The 11,114-nt window shown below is 46.1% G+C and overlaps 1 protein-coding gene across 1 annotated transcript in view; it reads left to right on the forward strand.

Moving 5' to 3' along the window:
* The first annotated feature begins 7,913 nt into the window (after positions 1 to 7,913).
* Positions 7,914 to 11,114, forward strand: part of krt97 (keratin 97) — a 4,081-nt gene continuing 880 nt past the window's right edge. The window contains exons 1-6 of the mRNA XM_079999218.1: positions 7,914 to 8,365; positions 8,982 to 9,064; positions 9,414 to 9,570; positions 10,181 to 10,345; positions 10,505 to 10,630; positions 11,081 to 11,114. The exon at positions 11,081 to 11,114 is cut by the window's right edge and continues 184 nt beyond it. Of these exons, the coding sequence (XP_079855344.1) occupies positions 7,982 to 8,365; positions 8,982 to 9,064; positions 9,414 to 9,570; positions 10,181 to 10,345; positions 10,505 to 10,630; positions 11,081 to 11,114 (949 nt within the window). The 5' untranslated portion in view covers positions 7,914 to 7,981. The remainder of the gene's footprint in view (positions 8,366 to 8,981; positions 9,065 to 9,413; positions 9,571 to 10,180; positions 10,346 to 10,504; positions 10,631 to 11,080) is intronic.

An 11,114-nucleotide genomic window follows, 5' to 3' on the forward strand; every position in this document is an offset into this window, starting at 1 on the left:
ACAGGCAGCAACACCAGTGATGGAGGGAATGTTCAGGGACACCCAGCAAAGGGCCCTAAACATACTTATGTGTTTGTGTGAGTGCGTGTGTATAGTCTATCTGTGTAAGCCTGTGTGTGGCTGCTGATTGTTTGTCTCTTTGGGTGTGTGTGAACTTGTGATTGTGTGGGAGTGGATGCGTGTGTGTGGTTTGAAATAGCCATATCCCTGTCCACTTGCACTTTGTGTTCATAAAGACTAAAGGGAATATATTTGTTCAATCTGCCCTTCGGTTAGTAACACTGAACTTTGCACAGAGTTACCCACCTCTTGCTCATTGTTTTGGCCTCTTTGAGAGGATGACTTTGTCTGTGTCTGGGTGTCTGGAACAAGGTTTCACCCTCTAAACATACTTGACACCCTTTTTCTCTAGGGGTTAACACAGACGATGAGCTAAAGTGTTTACCAATCTGCCATATCAATGACAGTCAACAACCTATGAGTAAAATACGACAATAATAACATAATGAAAGGAAATTAAGTATAATGACAAGGTGTATGTTTATTTAAGATAGGGTGTGATCTTCAAAGACGCAAGGGGTATTTCAGAAGGGATTGTGCCATAAATGACATACATCACAAATCAAATGTTAAATATGTTTGGCAGGAAGGTTGTACATTCAACAGTCCTTGGCTGCATTTTCCCAATGTACTGCAAGTTTTTCAGGGAACATTTCAACTTTTTTTGTCAGAGAAGGTTCACAATTGTATAACGACATAAAAATGTTTTTGACTTGGGGATTTACTTTTCCGGTTAAATAAATACTGTACCTGTACCAAGTATCCTTAAAAAACAGGATGTGTGGATTATAAATACATGTGCCACTAATCCTGCAGCGGAACCTGACTTGGAGGCAGGACAAACATGTCTGTTTGACATTTACCTGTTCTCATGGGGACAATGGAAGAGATTGCTTTGAATTAACAGACAACTTTCTCATGTGGTAATTTGCTGAGAGGCTGTCAGGGCTGCGATTCGTCCCCATGTGTTTTAAAAAAACAACGCCGTGGAGAGATGGCGGGATAGACAGAGAGGCAAAGAGATATAAAGTCCACCAATAGATGAGGAAAAGAGGACTAAGAACACGACTAATAATATTATCATTACCACATTAAACCATTTGGGCCACACACAAGAAACCACAAGACCATACACACAAGTGGGCCTTCTGGTTCTCTGTGAGGGAACCTACTGTCACGCGGCCGTCCGCAGCAAATCGACAAGACGGCTGCTACTTGACCAAAGGCAGTCGATGACACCGCAAATTTATGGTTCCGTTGGTAACTGATAATTCTTTGACAACAATACCAGGTTGGGCGTTGGAGCCAGCTCTGTTACAAGCACCTGGGACTGAAGCTTCCACGACTGCACAGGTGGAATGTGGCAGAGCCTGTTCCGGGAGGCGGCATTGTTGCTCCAAAAAGCTCAAAGAAGTGACCGCCACATGACTTTGACAGCAGTGCTCCGACGGTTATTAAGTCTGACAATAATGTCATGCCAGACAGGCAGAGACTTGTCAACTAATGACAAACCATTATTGCTACTAGGTGAGGTTTGGATTACAGAGACAGTCAAGTTCAGGGCCCTGCCAGAGGCCCAGTAAAACATTCTCCACATTTCGGACTGGTTCCAGCAGTGAAATCTGGTACCCGACTCCTGTGACTCTGTATTAGCTCTTGACTCTTGACCATTACTCACATGATCCCTCACAGCCCTTTTTCGTTTTTTTGTTTTTCATGTGGGATGTACAATACAACAGCTGGTGCCGAGGCTGTCTGTCACACTGTCACACTGTCTGTCTGGTATTGTTAGGCAAGTAATTAGAGCCATTGTTCTAAGGCATCGTTGTTCCAATTCCCATCGGACAGAAGGATCTCAATATTAACTTCTTAGAAGGGTCTTATCTAAAGTGTTCCTCACATCCGACAATTATAACTCATAAAGTACAAGGTTGACAAAAAAACAAAAATAGTCCAGATGTGACCATGGAGATGGCTTTGCTGAATTATTGCGTAGACACCGATCCGCTGCAACATTAAAACCACTCACAAGTGACGTGAATAACATGGCAGCAAGTGAACAGTCAGTTCTTGACGTTGCAGGAAAAATGGGCTGAGGATCTGAGTCCCTTTGACAAGGACCAAATAGTGATGGCTAGACGACTGGATCAGAGCGTCTCCAAAACTACAGGTCTTGTGGAGTGTTCCCGGTAAGCAGTGGTTAGTACCTACCAAAAGTGGTCCAAGGAAGGACAACTGGTGAACCAGCGACAGGGTCATGGGCGCCCAGGGCTCATTGATGCACGTGGGGAGTGAAGTCTAGCCCGTCTGGTTCGATCCCACAGAAGAGCTACTGAAGCACAAATTGCTGAAAAAGGTAATGCTGCTGTGATAGAAAGGTGTCAGAACACACAGTGCATCCCTGCTTGATGCGTATGGGGCTGTGTAGCCGCAGACCAGTCAGAGTGCTATGCTGACCCCTGTCCACCCCTGAAAGCAGCTACAATGGGCATGTGAGTGTCAGAACTGGATCATGGAGCAATGGAAGAAGGTGGCCTGGTCTGATGAATTGCGTTTTCTTCTACATCACGTGGATGTCAGGGTTAGGGTCCGATCTGATGGAGTATCTGTGGGATGTGCTGGAACAAAAAATCAGATCCATGGGAGCCCCGCCTCACAACTTCCAGGACTTAAAGGATCTGCTGCAAATGTCTTGGTGCCAGATACCACAGGACACCTTCGGAGGTTTTGTGGAGTCCATGCCTCCACGGGTCAGAGCTGTTTTGGCCAAATGAAGGGGAGCTACATAATATTAGTGGGTATTAGTGGTGGTTTTAATGTTGTGGCTGATCAGTGTGGGATTATTATTAAATATCACATCAGCCAAGCTAACACAACCATGCCAGGTAAAACTGGTACAGAGTTGGAATCTTTTCTTTTCTTTTTGTTTCAAACAGCCTACCAGGCATACAAATCATGACATGAATCTCACCAAAACAACATAAGAATCACTTATTGTACGTCCATGCACTTGAAAAAATTGCGAAACACACTGCTAAACACCTTTGGGTGTACAACAACAAAAGGTGTTTAACTGTGGGTTTGGAAGTGTTTGGTTGTCCCCGCAGTCCATTGGCAGTATGGGTGTGGAGTGTGGAGGTGTGTTCTGGCGCAGGGCCAGGGGATGGGCTCATGGGCCAAGGTGTTAACTCAGGGGCTCGCAGACCAATATGAAAATAGTCCACGCGCTTCAGCCCTTTAGGGAGCTTCCGCTGTCGTGTCCATCCTGTTGAGTGTCGGGCTCGTCTCGCCCAGTCCCACATGTCTCGCAAGCACGCCAGTCCTCACTGCGGGGACAACCAAACATTTATTATTTCTTGTGTTTGGGATCAGACGAATCAGCGGAATCCCCCCGTTGATTCGCCCAATCCGCAGCAGCTGAGCGGCCCCGGGATGGGACCCTGCACTGCCTGTCCGCAGCGGCGGCTTGACCACGCCCCCTTGGTCCGCCACTGGGTGTATTTATTTAATCATTTATTACTTATTGACTGGGAAGTGTGTTTTGAAGTAAACACTGTAGGGAGGAGAATGTATTGGATAATTTGTTAGTTTCATTGAAATTTGAAAATTGTACAGTACACGCTTCTTTTTTTTTTTTTACTTATTCTTCTTGCTGATTAATGTTACAATGATCTCGTTTTTTACCTTATGCGCTGAATTGACATTTTGAGACAAATAAATTATTTTAATATTTCTCTAATTTCTGTAAAAGAACATTATAAATTGATATGAATTAATTATTTACAATGGGTGTTTATGAACTGCAATTTGCTTTTGACATATTTTGAAGGAAGATAATCTTGAATCAATAAAACAACCATGTATAGGTTCATTATTAAGAATAAAACTGATAAAACAATGCTAAATTCATCATAAACCAAATCCATGAATTATAGGACAAAATATATTTGCACATTTCACTCTAAATAAACAAGGCATTCTCAGTCAGGGACTGAAAAACGATTACCCCCATTTTCATCCACCATCACAAGATATTTCACAGAACGCCTCAGGCTTTTCGAGTCCCTGCTGATTCTACAAAAACAATTACACTAGGAGTGCCAAACTCTGTTGTCATTCAGCCATCACACAGCAAGGATGGGCACATACTTCAGACAAAAGAACAAGTCGGGGCATTTAAAACCTCCGTCACCTGGTTCAGCCTCAGAGCTCGGTGGCCCAACTGCAGGGGGGCAGTGGGTGGTGGGACGGGGTGGGAGGAGCCTGTAGGTGGCACTGTATATATCTATCTACTGTATCTATATAGAGTCCTATCCGAAAATAAAACAATGGTTTTAAAACAGTGTTGATTTTTATTTTCAGAGTGGATCACCAATTCAGAGACAAATGGCAAATTATGAGTACGTTGTTGCTTGTGTGATGAGAGTGGAGGGTTCCCCTCACATAGCTCATACTGTTGGTCCATGATGGTTCCATGTTACAAACATACTGTAGCTCCGTGATGGTTCCATGTTACAAACATACTGCAGCTCCATTAAGGTTCCTTGTAAAACATATACTGTAGCTCCTGATGGTTCCATGTTACAAACCTACTGTAGCGCCATGATGATTTCCACCAAAAAAATGGCGATAGTGCAACGCCTATCACCATCATATTATGCAGCTGATGCCAACACAACCCCATTAATTAATTTGTAATTATTAAGCAGTGAATAGCGCCATTGAAACATACTTCCAGTGTTTCTTAAATCCATGTTGTCAGAGACCTGTGATAGAAGCAAAGTACTGCAGAAAAAAGCCACCCAAAGCCTGACAAAAAAGATGAACCCCAGCTGTAAAAACTCCTCAACTGCCAGTCATTTCCAAATGCATCCGTTTCATGTGGCACACTCAGGTAATTAAAATCTGTGTTAACAGTACAGAAAAAATCCCAGCTCTAGAAATGACAATTATGCCAGAAGAAATGTCTTGTGGGATTCTGAAATCTGGATCCTATTCAATTTTAACAATGATCATCTCACTCATCAAATGCAACTTATATTCTTTACGTCAGGTTTGGCAGCAAATAACATATACATGTATGGTGTAACACTGTCTTGTAACCTTTAACTCCCTGGAGTCTGGTGGATTTTACTGCTGCTGCCAATAACAAGAATTATTTATCGTCAAAATCAAAATAAAGTACTTGAACAGGTAATTGCACTGTTAGCCCCAACCCATTTTTTAAGTATTGCTTAGTGACTCTCAATCTTTAAATCATCAAAGAATCCGCTGCTATATTATCTATAGTAGGAACATGTATAGGTGGAATGCATGTGTGTGATTGTCCCTCTGTACCGTGTGTGTGTGACCTCATTAACTCATGATGATAGGCTTCACCTAGAACCCATCAAACCACACCAGGACCCTAAGAGGTCCTGGGGTCTCCTGAGGGGTGCCTACGGCTGCCGTCCTTGTGTTGGTTTGAGGTGTGGTTGGGTGTTGAGGGCAAAACTTATACTCGGCACATACACCACACAAGGCCTAGGGCTCGCGGGATGGGTGGGGTGCGAGCTGTGTGGGTGGGGATGCGGCGGGTGGCTGCCCTCTTGCCCGTCACGCTCCTGCTCCGATGGGCTTCTCGACCGTCCTGAAATTGTAATACCACTCAGAGTCGTTTTGAACACATACACTCGCACACAATTCTGATATCCAGGTGCCCTGCGCTGAGCACACTCGGCCACGTTGATGGGCGCCCGAGACTCGGTTGTGGTGGGGCGGGCCTCGCCCTTTCACGGGGCACGGGTGGACGTGGGGGCCCCGATGGCTCCGCGGGCGGTTCGCGCAGGGTGTCGATCTGTCGGCAGGGGACCTGGCTCCGAGCCTGCGGCCCGTGACTGCAGCCACGGTCCATGTTCTAAGCCTGCGGCTGCATCTTGTGCCTGCATGTGGGGGTGGGTTGTATGTGTGCACCTCAGGGGTGCGGTGTCCTGTCACGTACTCCGGGGCTAGGTTACCCCCCTCTAGAGGGAGGAGGGTAGGGAGATTGGTGGCGGTTCTGTACAACAGAAAGAGTTGCATTGCAGGTTGAGAAGTTGAACTCCACTTGCAGAACCAACTCTGTCCTAGATGTAATGGCATGATTACATTCCATTACATCTAGTGTCGTATGCCGGCATGCTGACAGCACAGGTTAAAAAAAGAAAAAAAAAAAACAAAAGGGATAAAAGGTAAGGTTAAATAAAATTTAAAACATATGTACACATCTACCATTACCATATGGGCTGTGTCATACAGTATTTAATGATGTTATTTCTTTGAGCTTATAGACTGTCCTAGCTTTTCTAATTAATACCTGCTTGGTCATCATATTCACATTTCAAATGATAATTTATTTTATATTTATTGTGTGTAAATTCAATAATACACACACACCGATTATGGATATCACACACACACACACACACACACACACACACACACACACACACACACACACACACACACACACACACACACACACACACACACACACCAATTATTGACATCATGGTTATTCTGAATAAGTGGTTTGTGAGGCCAAAAGTTCACCTAATTATCACCAATTGCAGCAATTGATGTGAAAGTAATCAGGCCAAAAAATAAAAAGTACGCTGGTTTTCCAACCGGACAAAAGCCCGGGACAGAAAATGGAATTTAGCTCTCATTCAGGCATAACCATTATCATGTTGCTGCAGTTTGGAGTTTGGCATCGATGCAGCTCTGTTCCGTGTGATTGCGTAAACAAAGTGATTTGCGTGTTGATCTGAATCTTAAAATAATGTAGATATTCTAGTTGGTCACGATTACATTCGAGACGACTGAGCAGTTATTAGTGTATGGTTGGAATGTGAAAATATGGGGATGCATTGAGTGTAATGCACAATAGATCAACGAGACATTTTTGTTTTTTTGTGAAGGCTTCACTACAGTGTATAAGAAAATTGTCCATGTCCTTTTCAGGACCTTTTTATGATCTTTTTTTTATGCTTACAGAGAAGGAAAATAATCAAAAAATTGTGTTTTAGTTTTGGTCTTATTACTTCTGTTTGACACCCTCCAAACAGTCCACTCGCTTGGTAGAGAGACAAAATGGCTGTGCAATGATGGTTTCTCCTGGATCTTGAGGGGAAAATACAAACCATTGATTACTCCAAAATCGATGCCCTTGCAATGTTCAACTTTTCTCACATGGAGGACCCTCAATTTGATACGCATTCAGCCACGAACCCCATTTAATAAGATTCAGCCCCTGGGAGTCCAATTTTCATTGTTGGATATGATTGAGTCCAAAATCCCTCAGTCTTCTATACTAAAGTGAAGGCGATGAGAGCACAACTAGGATCAAAATAGTCATTATTCGTACATTCCCAGAGACTGTTCTGATGAAATAATAGTGGAAAAAAAAAAAAAAACGGTGAGGTTTAAAGGTATGTATTTTTTAACCCAAAGGAAGTCTTTAACCTGAACTTAAACGTCACCTGAGCCCGGACCCGATGTTGAGAACCTCTGCTCCGTCTGGCTGGAGACCGTTTGAGGTCATCAGCCCCACACGCTCAACCATGCGTTCAACTGCCACCTGATTCCGGGAGCAGCTCCCAGGTGAGTCTCGCCCTGTAATTACTTGCGACGCCTCTCGGATGTCAGTGGGGCGAGTCGCGCGGAGCGGCCGGAATGCCAGGGCGCTCTCACGCGCGTCACACCCACGCCACGCCCGAGGACACACCCGCGCGGGTGACGACCAGCGCCCCCCCCCCCGCGCGCCGGCCGCTCCCACTTTCCGCGCTGCATAAATACGCGTCGCCCGCGCGGTCCGAGCAACAAGCCGACTCCGCTCCGCGCCACGCGTGGTGTCTAACGGTTCTTCGCTCGAGGTTCATCCAACTCCGCAACAGGCGTCGCCATGGTTTCCGTGATCCCCAGGCGCGGCTCCTCGTCGTCCCTCTACTCGGCGGGCTTCCAGAGGAGCGGCTCGAGGCGGACGGCGAGCGTCTACGGCGGCGAGCGCAATGTCCGCGTGTCCTACGCCTCGAACGCGAGGAGCGGCTTCGACCTGTCGGGGTCACTCGGAGGCGCCGGCGAGTACGGCTTCGGGGTGTCCGTCAACGAGAAGGCCACCATGCAGAACCTGAACGACCGCCTGGCCACCTACCTGGAGAAGGTGCGCACCTTGGAGGCCGCCAACGGCAAGCTGGAGGTGCAGATCCGCGAGTGGTACGAGAAGCGCACGGTGGTGGTGCACGACTACAGCCGCTACGACGCGGTGATCGCGGACCTGCGCAGGAAGGTGAGCGTCCCCCATAGGAGAAGAACATACAGTGGATATAATTTAGTGTCCAAAATAAAGTGAGCATCCGGTTTAAGAAAAGAAAAGTGTCGAGAGATGTTCTTTCCTTTTCGCCCCCCCCCCCCCATTCAGGATTAATAAGGCAGGCTTATTGTTCATTAAATACTAGTTTATTTTCATTCTTATGAATTCCCAGTGTTGCCAGTACATACAGTGTACCAGTCGACTAGGAAGCTATTCAGCCAACCTGTCTGCGAGCAAATGTGCCTCCAGGATGTAGATCTCTAAAATCTAAAAAAAATCCTTATTTGGCGACTGAAAAACACCACACAGTGAATTTAATTTACCTTTTTAATGTTTAGGTTATTTTCAACGGTGAGTACAAAATAATGTTTTTTGCTCTCCCATCATTAACATATGGCGAAGCTTCAGATAATTTAACTTAAGGAGGAGAATGTCAATGCTCTAAGGACTGTTAGAGCTGAATAGGAGTGGAGTTCATTAGAACATGAGTATAGACCGATCATTCTTGAAGACTGGTCTTTTACGTGTTTCATAAAAGCAAGGATTATGGATTATTCTCCAATAACCAATTTTGCTATTTATCTCATTTCAGCTCAATGCCGCCACCCTGGACAATGCCAGAATTCTTCTGCAGATTGACAACGCCAGGCTGGCAACAGACGACTTCAAACTCAAGTAAGAGTCATGACAAAATTAATGATGTGTATGCAAAACCGTCAACTGCATCAATATTTTGAGAGTCGGGATGGCTTTTTGGCCAAATCCCCCTCCGCTGGCATTAGAGCAATTTATACAGTGGGACAGACACTCGCCAGAAAAGCTTACCTTGAGCTGAGGGGATTAAATTACATCTCCGGTTCAATGAAGTCTCCTGTTGTGTGGACAGTTCTGTGGCAGAGCCAACGGTCAACAGAGAGGGTGGAAACGGGTGCAACTGGTTTTTACACCTTTGTTGCCGGTGTTGCCAGAAGCAACAGTGTGTGAAGTAAACGGGCGGAGTGAGACAGTGCATCCTGTGCCCTAGGTTCGAGAACGAGATGGCCGTGCGCATGTCAGTGGAGGCCGACATTGGCGGGCTGCGGAAGGTGCTGGATGAGCTCACCATGTCCAGGTCCGACCTGGAGATGCAGATCGAGGGCCTGAAGGAGGAGCTCGTCTACCTCAAGAAGAACCACGGAGAGGTGAGTGTTTTTCAAACTCCCAACCATACCTTGCACAAACAAGAGATGGCCCGGAACCTGTTTGAATTGTCTGCGGTGCCTTGAAGTTGTGTGCACTAATGGCTGCCTTTAGGACACGGTAACCGCAGACAACCAAATTATGACATTGTTCAGTTCGAAGCATCTGAGAAGACAAACAGCCACTGGGTCCAGTGTGCTCACTGATGTTTTAGAGAAGCAGGATATTCCAGAATCAACATTGTTAAACACTGCACTGTATGTTTTAAGTTAATTACATCTCACCTCACCATCAAAGGCTTGTTACGCAGATCACGCAGGTTCCCAACGTGGGATCCCGGGACTGCCAGAGGTCCTTCAAGGGGGGTCCCGGCAAAGTGATTCATAGTTGAACTTCGGCCTTTTTTAATTAACAAGACATTGGAAACATTATCGAATGTGCACTAATGACCGAGATTCACTGTTATCTCCCCCATCAAAGATCAAGTATCAAGAACGTGTCTGTGAGTGAAGGTCCTGTAAAAAGGGAGAGTATCACTGGTCAGGGGAACCCCAAACCGCTCTAGCTGAACCCCCCCCCCCCCCCCACACCCCCCTCTCCCGACCTCTGCAGGAGCTCGCCATCCTGCGTGCTCAGATGAGCACCGGCTCTGTGAACGTGGAGGTGGATGCAAGACCGCAGGAGGACCTGAGCCGCGTCATGGAAGAGATCAGATTGCAGTACACGGCAATCACGGAGAAGAATCGCAAAGACATGGATGTCTGGTACAAGGCTAGGGTGAGAGCACCCCACTGATAAAACACCATTTTCAACTTCACACAGCCACTTGAATTGACTGTTCAACATGTCTGTTTCTACTCATTCTGCTTTATCAAGCGCATTAAATTGCAACTAATACAGCCTTGTACGCTGTGTGTTTCCAAATGTACCTCCCAGTTTGATGAGCTGAACAAGCAGGTGGTCACCAGCACGGAGACCCTCCAGACCTCCAGGACCACAATCACCGAGCTCCAGAGGAGCCTCCAGGCCCTGCAGATCGACCTGCAGTCCCAAATCAGCCTGGTAATAATAGTTTAACACTGTATTTTGTATGTTAAACATTGTGAACAGCACAGCTTTCACTTATTGCTGGTGAGGGTCTGCCGGCTTTCCGAGTCGGAAGACCGACTTCAGGGGACATTCCATTTGAAATTACCGACGGGGAACTCGGGAATTCTGACTTTCCAGCTCAAATGGAACGCAGCATAAGCGCTGAAGCACGTGTGTCATCTGTCACTTTCACTGTGTGTGTGTGTGTGTGTGTGTGTGTGTGTGTGTGTGTGTGTGTGTGTGTGTGTGTGTGTGTGTGTGTGTGTGTGTGTGTGTGTGTGTGTGTGTGTGTGTGTGTGTGTGTGTGTGTGTGTGTGTGTGTGTGTGTGTGTGTGTGTGTGCGCGCGCTTTGAATAAACAACAGACTTAAAAGAAAATGGTTTTGTCTAACCCGCTTCCTCCTGTATTCTGTGTCCTTTGCAGAAAGCCGCCCTGGAGGGCCAGCTGGTTGAAACAG

The sequence above is a fragment of the Zeus faber genome (genome assembly GCF_960531495.2).
Source record: "Zeus faber genome assembly, chromosome: 4".
NCBI classification, from domain to species: Eukaryota; Metazoa; Chordata; class Actinopteri; order Zeiformes; family Zeidae; genus Zeus; species Zeus faber.